This window comes from Pseudorca crassidens, chromosome X (genome assembly GCF_039906515.1).
Source record: "Pseudorca crassidens isolate mPseCra1 chromosome X, mPseCra1.hap1, whole genome shotgun sequence".
In the NCBI taxonomy this organism is placed as follows: domain Eukaryota; kingdom Metazoa; phylum Chordata; class Mammalia; order Artiodactyla; family Delphinidae; genus Pseudorca; species Pseudorca crassidens.
The window spans coordinates 3,367,620-3,389,105 of record NC_090317.1 but is presented as its reverse complement, the minus strand read 5'-3'; the positions used below and the strand labels follow the sequence as shown (position 1 = coordinate 3,389,105).

The 21,486-nt window shown below is 37.8% G+C and overlaps 1 protein-coding gene across 7 annotated transcripts in view; it reads right to left on the bottom strand.

Moving 5' to 3' along the window:
* The window catches only part of GABRA3 (gamma-aminobutyric acid type A receptor subunit alpha3), a 313,063-nt gene that overhangs the window by 247,706 nt on the left and 43,871 nt on the right, over positions 1–21,486 (bottom strand). For 5 of the 7 annotated variants that reach the window (XM_067724647.1, XM_067724648.1, XM_067724646.1 and 2 more), the window contains one exon: positions 19,857–19,937. The exons of 1 other annotated variant lie outside the window; for it this stretch is intronic. In XM_067724647.1, the coding sequence (XP_067580748.1) occupies positions 19,857–19,935 (79 nt within the window). In that variant the 5' untranslated portion in view covers positions 19,936–19,937. Of the gene's footprint in view, positions 1–3,596; positions 3,779–19,856; positions 19,938–21,486 lie in introns of those variants that run through there. One more of the 7 variants, XM_067724650.1, reaches the window with a different exon arrangement.

The window sequence follows — 21,486 nt, the reverse complement described above, 5'->3', positions numbered from 1 at the left end:
TTACTGAAGTAACTATCTGTGATGGATTGGAAAAATTTTAAAAACTGGTCCTTCACCAAGATAGTTTGAAAAGCACTGGAACAGCAGGTTAAGGATTACCTGTCGGCTTGTTAAAATGCAAAACTCAGGTCCCACCCCAGACCCTCTGAATCAGAATTAACATTTTAACAAGATCCTCAGGGGATTCTTTTGCACATTCTTTTGCACATTAAATTTCACCCTAGATGATTTCTGAAGTCCCTTAGAGCCCTGAGATATTACAATATACTTCAGATAGAGAATTGCAGCTCTAAGAAACCCTTGGTGATAAAGTCTACCTCATCATTTTATAGATGGAAAAGCTGAGATCCATGCAGAGAAAATCATGTGTCCAAGGTAAATGGCAATTTTTCAGAGCTAGCAATAGAACTCAACTTTCCTAATACCCAGGTCAGTTTTCCACTCTAGCACACTGCATGCTCACTTCTATTCCACCCAATCCCAGTCTGTACCATCCCCTCAGTGATGTCATTGTTTCTAAGATACTTTCCGATATAACAATTTATTCTTCTACCTTTTATATACTGTGAACCTTGAATCATGATGATTTCAAGTTTTTCCTTTAAAATTTCCCCTAACCCTTTCTTCCCAAATCTTCCCACATGCCTATTACCTGGCTGCTATATGGACATTCTGGGGCTTCAGAAGAAATAGCACTGATTTCTGGTTTTTAGGAAAAGAACAGAGACCTCTTTTGTTTCCATCAGTCCACCTGATACCAGATAGCAAGCTTTTCCAAGGAAGAGAACATACAATATCAAGGCTGCTTTAGAAAACTCAGTATGACCAGTTTGTGGCTGACAACCAAGAGGATGGGATAATAGGCGATATTAATAAAAGTCTAGTCCCCAAAATGAGGCAAATGATGGTCCCTTCCTTGTGGTCCCTTCAGATTCAAGTCTTGAGGGGAGAGAGACGGCTGTCTTCAACTATCTGAGGAGCTATTATTAAGAAGCAAATTTGTTCTAGATAGTCCTAAAGAACCAATGAATAGAAGTTACAGGGAGACAGATCTTGGCCTATAATGGGGATTACTTCCTGACAATCAGCATTGCTTAAATATAGAAAGAGCCACCTAATGAGCTCTCTGTCACTGCAGGGAGTTCAAATAGAAATTAGTCAATGAACTGGATGCTTAGGACAAATTCAAGAACTGGTTGGAGAAGTAAAGCTTAATAAACTTTAGGGATCCTTCCAGTTCCAAGGTTTTAGTATGCTAAAATTTTCAGAACAAGGTGACTCTAAGCTCTCAGAAAATAAGAGAAAGATCTGGTCCCACATGGAAGCAACCTAAGTGTCCATTGACAGATGAATGGATAAAGAAGATGTGGCACATACATACAATGGAATATTACTCAGCCATAAAAAGAAATGAAATTATTTGTAGTGAGGTGAATGGACCTAGAGTCCGTCGTACAGAGTAAAGTAAGTCAGAAAGAGAAAAACAAATGCCGTATGAAAACACATATACATGGAATCTAAAAAAAAAGATTCTGAAGAACCTCGGGGCGGGACAGGAAGAAAGACACAGATGTAGACAATGGACTTGAGGACACGGGGAGGGGGAAGGGTAAGCTGGGTCGAAGTGAGAGAGTGGCAAGGACATATATACATTACCAAATGTAAAACAGATAGCTAGTGGGAAGCAGCCGCATAGCACAGGGAGACCAGCTTGGTGCTTTGTGACCACCTAGAGGGGTGGGATAGGGAGGGTGGGAGGGAGGGAGACGCAAGAGGGAAGAGATATGGGAACATATGTATATGTATAACTGATTCACTTTGTTATACAGCAGAAACTAACACACCATTGTAAAGCAATTATACTCCAGTAAAGATGTTAAAAAAAAAAGATCTGGTCCCCAAAGAAGTCTTTTGCTGGATGTGAAATGGATGAGGCTATGACAGTGGAAATATGAAGTCTTTCCTGGCATTCTTTTCAAGGAAAGCAGGCTGTCCAAGGAAACCCAGCCCTTCCAGGAAACCCAGATGAGACCTGGCTCCACTATGCTGCACTCTTAAGTTCCTGTTACTTTACACAAAGGATTCTACTACTTTCAAAAAAAATTGCCAAGCAGCACCCTTCCTACCATACTTACACTTGCCTAACATACAAGGATGCAAAATTCTCCCCAAGGAGGCAGTAGTGCTTAATGGTCAAGACCATGCATTCTGGAACCAGGTTGCCCGTGTTTTAATTCCCAGTCAGGACATTTAATTGCTTAACCTCTCTGTGCCTCAGTTTCCTCATCAGTAAACCAAGGATAAAAATAGTATCTGATTCATAGGGTTAATGTAAGAATAATTCATATTAAACCCTCAGCCCAAGATCCAAAACATTCTAAGCACTCAACAATGTTAGCAATTGGTATTGTGGGTGTTATAATTAGAACCATGGGTATGGCAGTGTTGCCAACTCACAAAAGCCCCCATCAAGCAACCAGATCTCTACCCCTGACAGTTCAGAGGGGCTATAGTACAAGAGCTTTAGCCAACCCTTGCATAGCTACAGACATCCAGAACCTGCTGACCCTCAATAAATCATACCATTCACACCAGGAATCCTGGCTCTTCACCCTGCTCTCTCTCTCTCTCTCTCCCTCTCTCTCTCTCTCTCTCTCTCTCTCTCTCTCTTTTTCTCAATCTAAGAGCCACCCCTCCCCCAGTCCTCCTGCCTATGCCAGCCACAGCCACAGCCAGAGGAGCAGCAAACTGGAAATCCAGTTCCAAACAAACCATCAGGTGTTTCTTCCCTCCCAAGGACACAGCTGGACCTAATACCACGCCTGCCAGTAGGATGGGGTGGGATATCTGAATCCCTGGTCTAGTCTGTCAGCTCATCTACCTGGAATGGGGAGTGGACAGGCAATGGGGGCTTCCCACAGAGAAGCAAGGGAAGCCTCCCAAGTTTGTGAAGGAACTCAGGCCCAACCCTACAATGAGCCTCTTAAAGGAAGGGGGGAGGTCTCAACCTGCTTTCAAAGGAAACAGTTATTTACAACTTTCTACTCACTTGCATCTGGGGGAGTTATAATAGGGAGATGGGGAAAGAGGCTGTACGGTATTCTCCTTCTTTCTCATTTCCAGCAATGAGAAGCAGCTGCAGAGAAAGAGTTAAAGGAGAAAGGAAGCTCCAGCCATTACCCCATCCCTGTGCCTAGGGCTGTCTGGGGGGTCATGACAGTGCTTTCTGCTCTGGCTAGGGGCCACTCAGTGGCTTTCTGCAGCAGCTGCCGGCCCCCCAAGCAATTTGCAAGGTCAATGCTGACCTGCTTCCAAAGAGGAACAAAACAATTCACTGACAATGAAGCAAATAGCGCATACAACACATCGCAACCCCCCTTCCTCAAATCAGGTTTTACCCCTGTGCCTCCCTGCCCAGATGCCGACTCTGGGTTTCCACCAGCCCCACTGGGGAACCCAGGATAGCATCACAGCTGCAGAGCGTGTCTCTCCTCGCTGGCCAACCCAAGGAGACTCTCAGAACGGGGGAGAGATGCTATCGCTAAAGGAGACCTGAGCTTGGGGGAGGGGGAAGTAGGGAAAGCTATGTTTCTTACCAAACGCCACAGTCACTTCCCCGAAGCGGAGAGAAGAGAAGGATGAATGAACTGAAACAAGTTGGACGTTCAGCCCTCACAGAGCTCGGCTTCCTCTTCTCTTTCTCTGGGTCTCTCTCTCTTCTCTCTCTCTGGTTTGCTCGCTAGCTTGCGCGCGCTCACGCTCTCTCGCTCTCTCTCCCCCCTCCCTCTCCCTCTCCCTCTCCCTCTGCTTCTCCCTCTCCCTCTCTCCCCCTCTCCCTCCCTTCCTCTCTCTCACCCCCCTCCCTTCCCTCTTCCCCTCCCCCTTTGCTGGTTTTGGAATCACCACTGCTTGGTGCTGAGCACGCGGCTGTGCTGGGGCTCAGAAAACAGCGCTGCAAAGGTTTGGATCTGTGTTTTTTTAGGAAAGACTAAAGTAGTATTTTATTCTTTAAGGTATCCAGCAGAGAAATAGAGGGAAACTCGGAGAGAAGGGGAAGAGCAGAGGGAGCAAAGGGAAGGGAAAGAGAGCAAAAGGGTTAGAGCGAATAGGAGGATAAAGGAAGTATGGATTACCATAGTTGACATGTGATGCTTACTAGCTAGCTGCTCCAAGACGGAAGATGAGTGGTCTGTCTCCCTTACATCCCTTTGGGTGCGCCTTCTTAGCCCAGGCTCCAAATAAAGGTTTGACAAATCTGTCTGTTCACATACATCTCTGAGGACGATAATGAGCTAAAAAAAATTACATCAAAGAGGTTGCCATTCCCACTTCACTAAGAAGAAAGGGTTCGGCCACATTGATCTGCCAATGACCTAGCTGCCACCCCCACCCCCAACTAAGTAGAAGTGTAGACCCAAAACAGAACTGTCAGCTGGAGCTTACCTCCAGGCAAAACAGACAAGCAGCAGAATCACAATGCTTTCCTTTCAAAAACCTCTGAAGGGAATATAGGTGTATGTAAGTGTGTGAGTTTGCACAAGGAGGAAGAAGAGAGGGAAGGAGATGAATTAACTCAAAGTATAAAAGAATTATATTCCCACTGGGGGAAAAAACCTGGGTAAAGTATAGTAACAATGCAACAGGGGGAAGAAAAAGACCTAGACTGAGAATAAAATAAAGGAACTTAGGTTTCAGTCCTGCCTCTGAAAATTACTTGACTATTACCTTTGACAAGTCACTTCTTCAATCTGGCCCTCATTATCCTCAATGGTAAAATGAATGGCAATGGATGTGCATGATCTTGAAAGACCCTTTCACACCTAACAATCTAGGCTCTAAGACAGGAAAATTCCGGGTGAAGTTGTTGATCTGTGAAGAGTGAAATATAGACTACCAAATTTAAAAGGTGAGTCCCCAAATGGGACCCCAAATCACACTGACACAACATTCCCTTTTGAGCATTTCAGGAGCAATATGAATAGGAACATATGTGTAAAGAGCTGCTCCTAACAAAGAATTCAGCTTCTACCTATATATAATGATTAGCATAAAAGTTTTCTTAATCAAACCCCTCATATTGTGGTTTTTCAGCCCATTTAGTCAGAGAATCAAAATGGTCCTTTAGGGCATCTGATTGAACATGTGTTTTATTATGTGTGTTTAGTGTACTGACCTCAATATGTATGTAGTGACTGGGACATGGAAGGCAGTTAAAATGTTTCCCATGTTGTGCTATTTCTATCTAAACCACTATCCTGTTCGGTCCCCCCCAAAAAAAAATCCTAGAACATGTGTTTCATTATGTGTGTTTAGTGTACTGACCTCAATATGTATGTAGTGACTGGGACATGGAAGGCATTTAAAATGTTTCCCATGTTGTGCTATTTCTATCTAAACCACTATCCTGTTTGGTCCCCCCCCCAAAAAAAATCCTAATACTCTCTACTTCTGTTCATTGAGGCACACATGCTCCACTCTGACTACATGCATATACCCATATACTGAGTATATAGAGAGATAGGGATCCATAGGCTCAGTCACTGAGCTGGAAGGACCCATAAAGATAACCATCTCGTTCCTTTTTATGGCTGGGTAATAGTCCATTGTATATATGTACCACATCTTCTTATCCATTCTTCTGTTGATGGACATTTACATTGCTTCCATGTCCTGCCTATTGTAAATAGTGCTGCAATGAACATTGGGGTGCATGTATCTTTTTGAATTGTGCAATCTGCAGAGACGTGGATGGACCTAGAGACTGTCATACAAAGTGAAGTAAGTCAGAAAGAGAAAAACAAATATTGTATAATATCGCTTATATGTGGAATCTGGAAAAATGATACAGATGAACTTATTTGCAAAGCAGAAATAGAGACACAGATGTAGAGAACAGACATATGGATACCAGGGGAGGAATGGGGGGTGGGATGACTTGGGAGATTGGGATTGACATATATACACTACTATGTATAAAATAGATAACTAATGAGAACCTACTGTATAGCACAGGGAACTCTGCTCAGTGCTCTGTGGTGACCTAAATGGGAAGGAAATCCAAAAAGAGGGGATATATGTATACGTATAGCTGATTCACTTTGCTGTACAGCAGAAACTAACACAACATTGTAAAGCAACTACACTGCAATAAAAAATAATTTAAAAAAAGATAACCATCTCATTTTTCAAAAAGAGAAGCTGGCCTGAAGAAAAAATATAGCTCACACAACGTCATAGTGAATTAGTGACAGAACCAAGACCCTCACCCAGACTGCTGACCCCAGGTACAGTATTTTTGTCTACCAAAGCAACATGTAAGTTATACATAAAACAACTGTATGTGGGCACATAACTATGCACACTCCTTCCTGCAGAGGTACGTATTTTTTTGTACATTTGTTTGCATAAATGCCCATTGAATTTGGATTAGCGAAATGGCAAAAGGAAATATGATGAACTGTCATAGGTTGCTGTATTATTTCATAGGGTTGCCATAACAAATTACCATAAATTTGGTGGCTTAAAACAACATAAGTTTATTGTCTCATAATTCTGGAGGCCAGAAGTCTGACATTAAGGTGTTAGCAGGGCCTCACTTTCCCTAAAAGCTCTAGAGGAGAATCTTTCCTTGACTCTTCCAGCTTCTGGTGGCTCCTGGAATTCCTTGGCTTATAGAAGCATCACTCCAATCTCTGCCTCCGTCTTCAAATTGTCTTCTCCTCTGTCTCTGTGTGACCAAATTTCCCTGTTTTTTCCCTTATAAAGACAGCAGTCATAGGATTTAGGTCCCAGCCTAAACCCAGGATGATTTCTCCTCAAGATATTTAACTAATTACTTCTGCAGACTACACATCCAAATAAGATCACATCCTTAGGTTCTGAGTGGACATGAATTTTTGGGAGACACTATTCAACCCACTACAGTGGCAAAGTTTTGCTTTTGGCAGATAAAGATACTAAACAAATAAACCACCTAGGGCACCATCATTTTTAAAAGAAAAGATATTTTAATTCAAATAAGTTAGATGAGGATACTCTCATAACAAAAATTATAATTTAAATCATACAATTTTAGCTGTATTAATAGCTTAAAAATTAATAGCATTTTCATAAATGTTCTCAGTTCACTGCAAACCACAGAGAAATTTTACTAGAACCACTTCTGGTAGTGGTGGAGCAGTTTCTATGAAACCAATTATGCTGCACATAGCAATAATAAACTCTGGACAAAAAACAATAATGCAAATGCATTGGAAATTAATCATAAGTAGTCACAAATTGGAAGAGTGGACAATTGAAAGAAAGGAGCAATACTAAGTGAGTTTGCCCTTTTTTAAAAATGTCTGCCTGAGGGCAGGCCCCAGGCCAAAGCAATAACTAAAATTCTAGAGAAACTACAAGTAGGTGTTGCAGCTGTTAAATGTTTAACAACTGGATCTCCAGGAAAAAATAAATAAAAGCCTGATTCATAGTATTTCCCAATTTCCATAGTGTAAATATTCCCACCCTGGCCAATTCTATCAACATGAAATTGAGAGGAGAGGTGCAGAGTTGGCTCTGACAAGCCAGTGATATTTGGCTACGTAACACAACTGCTCACAGTCCTTGTGGCTTGCAGAACCAGAAGACAGAGTTCAGGATGACAACTGAAGCTGGAAAACGATGAGAGAAATCCAATAATGGAGAGAACTACAGAGTGGGAGACCCCAATTCTGTGTATAAACTGCCCAAATCACTGATGGAGCCATAAATGATACATGTGGTGACAGATTCCAAAGAGCCTAAATAAAGCTGAAAAAATTAAACAGAATTTTCAGTGCTGCCCACCACAAAGGAGAGTTTTGTGTTTCAGTTCAGCCACATTAATTGCCTACTAAAACAAACAAAAAAAGCAATACTCTATAGAGAAATGAAAGAGAGTATAGATATCCTACATATATATCATTCACAAAATTTAGGGTATACTCCAAAATTGCTAGGGGAGAAAAAGAAACAGGAAAATATTACCTATACTCAAGAGAAAAGGCAGTTAGTGGAGACCAGCCCTAAGATGCACCAGATGTTGAAATTAGCAGAAAAGGATTTTAAGTCATCTATCATAACTACACTAATGGAAATAAAGGAAAACACAGTTTTAATGAACAAATAGAAAATTATATCAGAGGTATAGAAACAATTAAAAAGAAACAACAGATGCCAATTCTAGAACTGAAAATTAAAAATCTAAAGTAAAGGTCATGGGGTGGGCTTAATAGTAGATTGAAAATGAAAGAAGAGTAAATTAACTTGAAGGCAAATTAATAGATATTATTCAATCTGAAGTACACAGAAAAGATTGAAAAAGATTGAGACTCAGTGATCTGTTAGATAATATCAAAGTTCTAACATAAATGTAATTGGAGTCCCAGAAGGCAAAAAACAGAAGAAGAAGAAGGAAAAATATTTGAAAAATAATGCCTGAACTAGTTCCAAATATAATGAAACATAAATTTACAGATTCAAGGAGCTCAGTGAACCCCAAGCAGAATACCCAGGTACATCATAGTCAAGCTACATGAAAACCAAATATTAAGGGAAAATCTTGAAATAATCCAGAAAAAAATAACAGCCTGAGGAACAATAATATAATCCACCATTGACTTCTCATCAGAAAAAAAGGTACCTTTAAAGTGCTGAAATGTAAGGGAAAAGATCTATCAATACATCCAGCAACACTGACTCTAAGCAAACTTTGAAAAGTTAAGGTGGACCTCCAATTTCCCATTCTCCATGTAGGGAATTTGGTAGTCATCACTCCATCCTAACAGAAAGTAAACCTTGAACAAAATGAAAAAACAATACCTCTTGGATACATAAGAAAGGTGAGGACACAAGGCAAACTTCTGCCTCCAAGACTGGAGAGACAGAGAGGCGAATACAAGGAGTTAAAGCTTACCACAGTAGAGACTCACTAGCTGAAACTGCCAGGGGATCCAATGCTGGGTTAATTGATGAATTGCTGGAGGCTCAGTGTGGACAAGTATGAGAATTAAAAATTCCAGGGGCACCCAGTAATAGGGGAGCCTCCACAATATTGTGAAATTTACCTCTAGGAACTTAATCATGTTCTCACAATAAATATTGGAGAAAAAGTCCCTCCTGCTTCCTCTACCAGGAGGAGGGGCAAAGGAACCATTTTGAAATACACCAGAGTACTCTGTTCTTAATAAGGCCTGCCCTTAGGAGAATGTAGTTAACCAGAGCCCAACCTGCTGGAGGATTATCAAAGCCTAACTGACCTGGGGAAAGAGAAATATCCAACTTTACTCATCTCTGGTCTTTTATGTGTAAAAAGAAAAATACCCAAATCCATCACACTCTAGCCATCCTGACACAACTAAGCGGGGTGAAAAATACTGAGAAGCATTTGTGAAGTTCACAGTGCAGAGACATAGGCTTACTAAAGGCTGAGACCTAATCATAGGAATGTATAGTACTTCCCTTCCCCCCATATCTCACCACAACAATTCTACAGGCTTATATGCAGCAGTTCCTTATATCCAGTGTATCACATCCAACAATCAAGAAAAGATTATAAGGCATGCCAAAAGGTAAAAAACACAATTTGAAGAGACAGAGCAAGCATTACAAACAGGCATGAAAAAGATGTTGGAATTATCAGACCAGGAATTTAAAACAACTATGATTAATATGTAAGGGCTCTCATGGATAAAGTAGACAGCATGCAAGAACACATGGGCAATATAAGCAAAGAGATGGAAATTCTAAGAAAGAACCGAAAATAAATGCTAGAGATCAAAAACATCGTAACAGAAGTGGAGAATGCCTTTGATGGGCTTATTGGTAGACTGGCCACAGATAAGAAAAAAAACTGAGCTAGAGGATATATCAACATAAAATTTTGTCCAAAACTGAAAAGCAAAGACTGAAAAAAGTAGAACAGAATATCCAAGGATTTGAGACAACTATAAAAATTGTAACATATGCATAATGGGAGTACCAGATGGAGAAGTAAGAGAGGAAGAGAAGAAATATTTGAAACAATAATGACTGATAATTTCCCCAAAATATTGTCAGACACCAAACCGCAGATGTGGGAGTTCAGAGAACAACACACATGAAAAATGTTAAAAAACTGTACCTAGGCATATCATTTTCACACTACAGAAAATCAAAGATAAAGAAAAAAATCTTGTTTTAATTACAACTTTGTAGTATAGTTTGAAATCAGGAAGTGTGGTGCCTCTGGCTTTGTTCTTCTTTCTCAGGATTGCTTTGGATATTCAGGGTCTTTTGAGTTTCCGTGCAATTTTAGGATTGTTTTACTATTTTGTGAAAAATGCCATTGGAATTTTGGTAGGGATTGCATTGCATCCATGTATGGCTTTGGGTAGTATAGACATTTTTACAATATTAATTCTTCCCATCCATGAACAAAGGATATTTTTCCATTTGTTTGTGTCTTATTCAATTTCTTTGATCAAAGTCCTTTAGTTTTCATTGTACAGACCTTTCATTTCCTTGATTAAGTTTATTCCTAAGTATATTACTGGTTTTGATGCTATTGTGAATGGGATAGTTTTCTTTATTTCTTTTTCAGATATTATGTTGTTAGTTTATAGAAATACAACTGATTTTTATATCCTGAAACTTTACTGAACTTTTTGATTAGTTCCAAAAGTTTTTTGGTTGAGTCTTTAGGACTTTCTATACATAAGATTATATCATCTGCAAATAATGACAATTTGCTTCTTCTTTTCCTTTTTGGATGTTTTTTATTTCTTTGTCTTGTTTGATTGCTCTAGCTAGGACTTCTATCTAGTACTATGTTGAATAAGAGTGGTGAGAGTGGGCACCCTTGTCTTGTTCCTAATCTTAGGGAAAGCTTTTAATCTTTCACTGTTGAGTACGATGTTAGCTGTGGGTTTGTCATATATGACCTTTATTATGTTGAGGTACATTCCTTCTATACCCAATTTGTTGAGGATTTTTATCATGAAAGGATGCTTTTCCTGTATCTATTGAGATGATCATATCATTTTTGTCTTTCATTCTATTAATGTGGTTTATCACAATTATTGATTTGTGTATGTTGAACCATTCTTGCAGCCCAGGGATAAATCCCACTTGGTCATGGTGTGTGATCCTTTCATTGCACTGTTGAATTCAGTTTGCTAATATTTTGTTGAGAATTTTTGCATCTATCAATATATTCATCAGGGATATTGGTCTACAGTTTTTTTCCTTGTAGTGTGCTTATCTGGCTGGCCTTATAAAACGAGTTTAGGAGTGTTCTCTCCTTTTCAATTTTTGCTCAGCCCCTGGCAAACACCAATCTACCCTCAGTTTCAATGAGTTCACCTTTTTTAGATTCCACATATAAGTGAGGTCATACAAGAATTTGTCTTTCTCTGCCTGATTATTTCACTGAGCATAATGACCTTACAGTTCGTTCATGTTGTCATAAATATCAGGATTTCCTTCTTTTTTATGGCTTAGTAATATTCCATTGCATATATACACCACATTTTCTTTAACCATTCATTCGTCAATAGACACTTAGGTTGTTTCCATGTCTTGGTTATTGTGAATAATGCTGCAATGGACATTAGGGTGCAGATATCTCTTGAAGTTACTAATGTCACTTCCTTCAAATATGTACCCAGAGGTGGAACTGATGAATCATATGGTAGTTCTATTTTTAATTTTTTGAGGAACTGCCATACTGTTTACCATGATGGCTACACCTATTTACAGTCCCATCAACAGTGCACAACAGTTCCCTTTTCTCTACATTCTTGCCAAAACTGGTTATCTCTTGGTTTTTGATAAAAGCCATTCTAACAAGTGTGAGCTGATATCTCATTGTAATTTTGATTGGCATTTCCCTAAAGATTTTTTATGTTGAACACCTTTTCATGTACCTGTTAGCCATTTGTATGTCTTCTTTGTAAAAATGTCTATTCAGGTCCTTTGCCCACGATTAACTGGATTATTTGTTTTGTTTTTACTATTGAGTACTATAAGCTTTTTTTAATGTTTTAGATTTTAACCCCTCATCAGATATATTATGGTTTGTAAATATTTTCTCCCATTCTGTAGGCTGCCTTTCATTGTGTTTATTGTTTCTTTTGCTGTGCAGAAGCTTTTTAGTTTGATGTGTTGCCATTTGTTGACTTCTGATTTGCTGTTTGTGCTTTGGTGTCATATCCAAAAAATTCATTGCCAACCCCAATGTCCAGAAGATTTTTCCCTCTGTTTTCTTCTAGAACTTTTATGGTTTCAGATTTTACATTTAAGATTTAATCCACTTCAAGTTAATGTTTATGAGTGGTGTAAGATAGGGGTCCACTTTCACTCTTTTGCATGAAATACATGGTTTTCCAACACCATTTATTGAAAAGACTATCCTTTCCCCATTGAGTATTCTTGGCTCCCTTGTCAAATATAAGTTGACCATATACGCATAGGTTTATGTCTGGGGCTCTCAGTTCTGTTTCATTGGTCTATGTGTCTGTTTTTATGCCAGTACCATACTGATTTGATTACTATAGCTTTGTAATATAGTTTCAAATCAGGACGTGTGATGCCTCCATCTTTGATATTCTTTCTCAGGATTGTTTTGGTGAATCAGAGACTTTGATGATTCCATACGGATTTTAGAATTTTTTTCTATTTGTGTGAAAATGCCATTAAAATTTTGATAAGGATTGCATTGAATCTATAGATAGCTTTGAGTCATATGGACATTTTAACAATATTAATTCTTCTGATCCATATATATGGGATATCTTTCCATTTATTTGTGTTTGTGTTTCTTCAATTTCTTTCATCAATGTCTTATTGTTTTCAGTATATAAACCTTTCACCTCCTTGGTTAAATTTATTCCTAAGAATATTATTGTTTTTGATGCTATTGTGAATGGGATTGTTTTCTAAATTACTTTTTCAGATAGTTCATTTTTAGGGTTCAGAAATATAACTGATCTTTGTTGATTTTGTATCCTACAACTTTGCTTAATTCATTTATTAGTCCTAATAATTTTTTGTGGAAATTTTAGCATTTTCTATATATAAGATTATGTCATCTGCAAACAGAGAAAATTTAACTTCTTCCTTGTTGATTTGGATGCCTTTTATTTCTTTTTCTTGCCTAGTTGCTCTGGATAGGATTTACAGTACGATATTGAATAGGAGTGGTAAGAGTGGGCACACTTATCCCAATCTTAGAGAAAAAGCCTTCAATCTTTCACCATTGAGTATTATGTTAGCTGTGGGTCTCTCATACATGGATTTGATTATGTTAAGGTACATTCCTTCTACACCCAATTTATTGGGAGTTTTTATTGTAAAAGGATATTGAATTATTTCAAGTGATTTTTCTGCATTTGTTGACATAATCACGATTTTTACCCTTCATTTTATTAATGTGGTTATCACATTTATTGATTTGCATATGTTGAATCATCATTGCCTCCCAGGGATAAATCCAACTTGATCACAGTGTATGATCCTTTTAACGTGCTGTTGAATTAGGTTTGTTAGTATTTTGTTGAAATATTTGTATCTATATTCATCAGAGATATTGGTTTATAGTTTGCTTTTTTTGAAGTCTAATTATCTGGCAATGGCATCATGGTATTACTGGTCTAAAAATGTTTGGTGTGTTCCTTCCTCTTCAATTTTTTGGAAGAATTTTAGAAGGATTGGCCTTAATCCTTCCTTACATATTTGTTAAGATTCAGTGAATTAATGCTGTAATCTCCACCTCATTATTGTTCTGTTCCAATTTTCTATTTCTTCATGATTCAGTCTTGGTAGGTTGTATATTTCTAGGAATTTATCCATTTCTTTTATGTTATTCAATTTGTTGGTATCTAATTATTCATTACAGTATGATACTTTGTATATATTTTTGTAGTATCAGTCACAATATTTACTGTCTCCTCTTTCATTTATAATTGTGTTTATTTGAGTCTCCTCCCCCCCTCATTTAATCTACATAAATATTTGTCAATTTTGTTTATCTTTTCAAAAAACTAACTCTTGGGCTTACTGATTTTTTTGGTCTCTATTGTTTTTATTTCTCCCTTTCTGGTCTCTACTGTTTTTATTTCTGCTCTCATTTTTATTATATCCTTCCTTATGCTAACTTTGGGTTTAGTTTGTTCTTCTTTTTCTAGTTCCCTGAGGTATAAAATTAGGTTGTTTATTTGAGATCTCTCTTTCTTAATGTAGGTGTTTATCACTATTAACTTCCCTCTTAAAACTGCCTTTGCTGCATCCCATATGTTTTGGTATGTTGTGTTTCCATTTTCTTTTGTCTCTAGATACTTTCTGATTTTCCTTTTGATTTCTTCTTTGACCTATTGGCTTTTCAGGAGTGTGTTGTTTATTTTTCACACATTTGTGAGTTTTCCAGTTTTCTTGCTATTATTGATTTCCAGTTTCATACTACTGTGGACATAAACAATATTGATATGATTTCAATCATCTTAAATTTGTTGAGACTTGCTCTGTGGTGCAACATATGATCTATACTAGAGAATGTTCCATGTGCACTTGAGAAGAATGAGCATTCTGCTGCTGTTGGATGGAATGTTCTGGATATGTCTGTTAGGTTCATTTGTTCTACAGTGTAATTCAAGTCTGCTGTTTCCTTATTGATTTTCTGTCAGGATGATCTGTTCAATGTTGAAAGTGGAGTATTGAAGTCCTGTCATTTTCTTGCTATTTCTCCCTTCAGTTCTGTTAATATTTGTTTTAAACATTCAACCACTCCAGTGTTGGGTACAGTAAGTCCCCTACATATAAGCAAATTCTGTTCTGAGAGCGTGTTTGTAAGTCCAATTTGTTCATTAAGTCCAACAAAGTTAGCCCAGGTATCCAACTAACACAGTCGGCTATATAGTACTGTACTGTAATAGGTTTATGATACTTTTCACACAAATAATACATAAAAAAACAAGCACAAAAAATAATGAAAATATTTTTAATCTTACAGTACAGTTCCTTGAAAAGTACAGTAGTACAGTACAACAGCTGGCATCCAGGGGCTGGCATCGAAGGAACAGACAAGAAGAGTTACTGACTGGAGGAGGGAGAGGAGGTGGGAGATGGTAGAGGTGAAGGATCATTAGCAATAGGAGAAAGAGGGCAAGCTGCAATGTCACTCATGCCTGACATTGATGGCACAGGTTCTGGTTCCTTGCTAGAGTCAATTCTATGTACCCTCTTGAAAAAATGATCCAGTGCTGTCTGGGTAGTAGCTCTTTTTTTCTTATCATAGATGGACATGGTAGCACTGGATTGCATTCTGAATGGCTACTGCAACCTTCATGTACCATTCTATGTTTGGGTCCTGTGGGTCCTGTGCCTCAAAAACTAACAGTGCCTCCTCAAATAAAGAAAATCCCCCTGCCATTTCCTGCGTTGTGAATCTCTTCAGTTCTGCAGTTACTTCTCCTTTCTCTTGTCTCTCTTCATCCTTTCTCTGGGCCTCCAATTCCATCATTATCCCTTGGCGCTTCTGAGCAGTACCAGCTACATCACCACTGCTTTTACACTTGCTTCCAGATAGCCTGGGCTTGAAATAAAGATACTGTACTACTGTACTCTATACAGTACTGTACAGTAAAGTACACAAAAGCACAACCACTTGTAGAGGATGCACACACATGACAATGTACGCCAGACATGTGAACTAACTTATGTGACTGGACATGCAAATGCACGTTCACATCTTTGAAAGTTTGCAACTTGAAGGTTTGTATGTAGGGGACTTACTGTACATATATACTTATAATTGTTATATCCTCTTCATGAATTTACTCTTTCACCACTATATAGTGACCTTCTTTGTCTCTTGTGAACAATTTTGTCTGAAAGTCTATTTTATCTGATATAAATATAGCCACTTCTGCTCTCTTTTGGTTACCATTTCCATGGATATCTATTTCTATCCTTTCACTTTGAGCCTATGTGTATCATTAAAGCTGAAGTGAATCTCTTACAGGTGGTGTAGAGTTGAGTCTCGGATTTTTTTCCATTCAGCAACTCTGTGTCTTTTGATTTGAGAATTTAATCCATTTGTGTAATTATTGATATGGAAGAACTTAATATTGCCATCTTCTTAACTGTTTTCTGGCTATTTTGGAGTTCCGCTATTCCATTCTTCATCTCCAACTATCTTCCTTTATGATTTAATGATTTATGTAGTGGTATGCATTGATTTCTTTCTCTTTATCTCTTGTGTATCTTCTGTGGGTTTTCACTTTGTGGTTACCATGAGACTTACATAAAACTTATTATGGTTATAATAGCCTATTTTAACCCAATAACAACTTAACTTCTCTTGCATATAAAAACTCTAGCCTTTTTCTCCACCACACACATTTTATATTCTCAATGTCACAATTTACATTTTTTTACATTGTGCATCCGTTAAACAATTATTGTAGTTATACTTTTTTTTAACATTTATACTAGAGTTTAAAATGATTTATAAGTAACAAAAATGGCAAAATATTTTAATAGACACTGCACAAAAGAGGATCTATAAAGATACACAAATGGCCAATAGGTGCTGAAAAAGTTGCATTATTAGTCATTGTAGAATGTCAGATTAACACTATAATAAGTATCACTACACATTCACTAGAATGGATAAAAGATTAATTTATATTCACTCTTGTCAAGAATGTGAAGCAAAACTCTCACACATGAATGGTGAAAGTTTAAAATGGTGCAACCACTTTAAGAAACTCTTTGGCAGTTTCTCATAGATTTTAACATACAACTATACCTACAGTCAAGCAATTCTACTCATAGGTATATAACCAATAGAAAGGAAATCATGTTCACAAAAAAGTTATATAAGAAAGTTCATAGCAGCTTTATTCATAATAGCTAAAAAATGGGGAAAAAACAAAGTCCATAGCAATAGCTGGATAAACAAACTATGGTACAGTCATACAATGGTGTTCTAGTTAGTATTAAAAAGAACAAACTACTAATAAATACAGCAACCTGCATAGATCTCAAAAAATGTGATGCTGAACAAAAGAAGTGAGATCAAAGAGGAGTACACAATCTACTATTCCATTTATATGAAGTGCAGGAACAGGCAAAACTATTTATAATAAGAGAAGTTAGAATAATGACGTAGGAGGGACAGTGACTGGAAGGGGCACAAGGGAATATTCAGGGATCATGGAATGTTCTTTATCTCAATCTGGGTGATGGTTACATGAATGTATCCTTTTGTCAAAATTCATCGTTTTGTTTATTAAAGGCATGTGGTTTTCACTGTATGCATATTATATCACAAGAAAGCACTGTAGAAGACAAAAACAAAAGGATCACCTAAATATTCCTCTATTAAGAATATACAAAACTAAAATTTTCCCTCAGAGAAAATCTAGGCCAAAATAGCTTTGCTGCAATTTCTACCAATCATTTAAGAAAGAAGTAATTACAATCTAGTAAAAACTCTTCCATAAAATAGAAAGGTGCAACACTCCCAAAATCATTTTTTGAGGCTAACAACCTTGAAATCAAAACCTGGCAAGGACTGAATGAGGAAACAAAATTACAGGCCATTCTGATTCATGGTCATGAATAAAAACATCCTTAAAAATGTACATAAATCAGGGCTTCCCTGGTGGTACAGTGGTTGAGAGTCCGCCTCCTGATGCAGGGGACATGGGTTCGTGTCCTGGTCTGGGAAGATCCCACATGCCGCGGAGTGGCTGGGCCCATGAGCCATGGCTGCTGAACCTGCGCGTCCGGAGCCTGGGCTCCGCAACGGGAAAGGCCACAACAGTGAGAGGCCCACGTACCGCAAAAAACAAAAACAAAAACAAAAACCAAAAAAATGTACATAAATCATATCCAACAATATATAAATAATGTAATACATCATGGCCTAGTTGGGTTTATCCCAGAAATGCAATTCTGGTTAAATTTTTTTAAATGTTTTTCACCACATTAACATTTTAGAGGAGAACAATTTTTTTTTTTTTTTTTTTTTTTTGCGGTACACTGGCCTTTCACTGTTGTGGCCTCTCCCGTTGCGGAGCACAGGCTCTGGACGTGCAGGCTCAGCAGCCATGGCTCACGGGCCCAGCCGCTCCGCAGCACGTGGGATCTTCCTGGACCGGGGCACGAACCCGTGTCCCCTGCATCGGCAGGCAGACTCTCAACCACTGCGCCACCAGGGAAGCCCGAGAGCAATATTTTGATTATGCGAAGAGGCATAGGAAAAAAGGCAGTTGATAAAATCTGATATGCATTCTCTCCCCCAAAAAATAGTAAACAAGGAATACAAGAAAACTTCCTAAATATGATACAATGTATCTAGAAATATACTTACTGACCACATCACACTTATCTATAACATATTAAAATACTTCTCTTTGACATTGGGAATATGATACGATGGCTACCATTATCACTACTATTCAGCATTGTAGTGGAAGTATTAGTGAGTTCAGTGTGTTAAGAATACAACAAAAAATAAAAGCATAAACATAGGAAAAGAAGTTTAAAATTGTCATTATTCACAGATTATATTATTGATTACATAGAAAAATCTAAAAGAATATATGGATAAATGATTACATTCAAGTAGGGACGTTATTAAAATTGCTGGATACAAAAGTGATATACAAAAATCAATTTTCTATAAATGAGCAAGAAATGTTTAAATCATTAAAAGATCCCAGTCACAATAGCATCAAGAATATGTATTTGGGTTGCTTCTGAATAAAAGGTCATGAGAGGTAACAATCCTCTACAACTAGAAAAAACTGGAAAATTTACAAAAACTTTTTATTGAAGTAAAATTGGTATATTACACTGTATAAGTTTCATATGTATAACGTTTAATTTGATATCTGTAAACACTACAAAGTGGTCACCCCCAGAAGTCTACTTACAATTGACTGCCTTCACACATTTTGCACGTTCCCTAGCCCCCTTCCTTTTGATAATCACCAATCTACTCTCTGTATCTATGAGTTATTTTTTGTTTTGTTTGATCATTTGCTTGTTTGCTTGTTTGTTTTAGATTCCACATATGAGTGAAATCATATGGTATTTGTCTTTCTGTGTCTGAATTATTTCACTTAGAATACAAAAATAATTTTAAACGTACCAAATAGTGGTGGAAGCAACAAGGATTAAATAAATTAACAATTCAAGGAGAGGAATACTTTTTCAATGTAAACTGACAATCTCCAATTGTTTTTTCCTCTGAAAAATGTACCAACTCTAATAAGAGACTGCCGACCAGACTTACCCAGGCAAAATGCCTCTAGTGAGAGAAAGAAAAACCAACAAAGTTTTAACAGTTTGACAGGGCTGGTTGACAAACTGAAAAGTTGATGAGACAAACGCTCAGCAGATTTCCCCTACCAGACATTTGCTGACTTCTGGTACTGCACAAGAATACAGGGAGCTAGGTCAAATGTTTCTAAAAGGTAAAGTGAAATCTCCAGCAACCACCCAGTTCTTAGGAAAAAAAAAATTCTAGAATTTGAAGCTACAGGAGACTGCAAACTGTAAATGGCAGATCTCGATTTTCCATAGTCTTTCAGGGATTAAAAGACAGAAGCCCATCAATGTTTTACATCCTAGAGAAGAAGAGCAAACCACAGTAGCCTGTTTTACTTAAACTGCAATCAAGCCCTGACTCAGCTCAATATTGAATTGGATTGAGAAAAGCATCCCCTTACCTTATCTGCCTAAACAGAGAAAGTTTGAAGTCTCTCTGGAATATCTCATCTAGAAATACTATGGCTCTTTTGTATGTTATGCATGGCATGCAATAAAAAATTACTAGAATGACTACATACCTATCAGAATGGCCAAAATCCAGAAAACTGACAACGCCAAATGCTGGTGAGAATGTAGAGCACAGGAATTCTCATTCATTTCTGTTGGAAATGCAAAAAGGTATGACCACTTTGGAAGACAAGTTAGAGGTTTCTTACAAAACTATACATACTCTTATCATACATGCTTCTTGTTATTTACCTGAAGGAGCTGAAAACTTGTGTGCACACAAAAATTTACACACAGATGTTTATAACCACTTTATTCATAATTTGCAAAACCTGGAAGCAACCAACATGTCCTTCAGTCGGTGAATAGATAGATAAACTGTGGTATATTCAGATGATGGAATATTCTTCAGCATTAAAGACAAAAGAGCTATTGAGCCAGGAAAAGACATGGAGGAAACTGCAATGTATATTATTAAGTGAAAGAAGGTAATCTGAAAAGGCTACACACAGTATTATTCTAAATATATGACAATGTGGAAAAGGCAAAACTATAAGACAGTAAAAAGATCAGTAGTTGCCAGGGGGTGTGGGGAGGGAGGGATGAATAGGCAGAGAACAAAGAATGTTTAGGGCAGTGAAACTATTCTGTATAATACTATAATGGTGGATACATGTTAGAATAAGTCCCCTACATACGAACCTTCAAATTGTGAACTTTGAAAGATGTGCACATGCGTTCCAACAACGTCAGGTGTGAGTGACATTGCAGCTTGCTCTCCAACTCCTAGTGCTGACGATCCTTCAGCTCTACCATCTCCCACCTCCTCTCTCTCCTCCAGTCAGTAACTCTTCCTGCCTGTTCCCTCAAGGCCAGCCCCTGGATGCCAGCTGTTGTACTGCACCACTGTACTTTTCAAGGCACTGTACTGTAAGATTAAAAATGTTTTCTCTATTTTTTGTTTGTTTTTTATATATCATCTGTGTGAAAAGTATTGTAAACCATTACAATGCAGTACTATATAGCCAATTGTGTTAGTTGGGTGCCTAGGCTAACTTTGCTGGACTTACAAACAAACTGAACTTATGAACAGGCTGTCACAATGGAACTCGTTCATATGTATGGGACTTACTATATATTATAATGTCTAGAACAGCAAACAGTGATAATTGCCTAAAAAGGCAGTAGAGAAGTTAAAATATAATGTAAAGGATTGATTATCCCAGGCAGGACATAGGGAACATAGAAGCAAAAATAGATGGACAGATAGTGCTATGGACTGAATATTTGTAAAGATCTCTCCCTCATTCACCTGTTAAATTCTAACCCCCAAAGGGATGGGATTTGGAGGTGGGGCCTTGGGAAGTGATTAGCCCATGAGGGTGGAGCCCTCATGAATGAGATTAGCACCCTTATAAAACAGACCCCAGACAGCTGCCTCATCGTCTTCTGCCATGTGAGAAGATGCCTAGTTGATACAACTAGACAAGAAATCAGCCCATATAAAGAATTGCTTTATTACTATAACTTTATTACTCAGCCATACAAAGAAACGAACTTCGGTCATTTGTAGAGACGTGGGTAGATCTAGAGACTATTATACAGAGTCAAGGAAGTCAGAAAGAGAGAAACAAATATCGTATATTAATGCAAATATGTGGAACCTAGAAAAATGGTACAGATGAACCGGTTTGCAGGGCA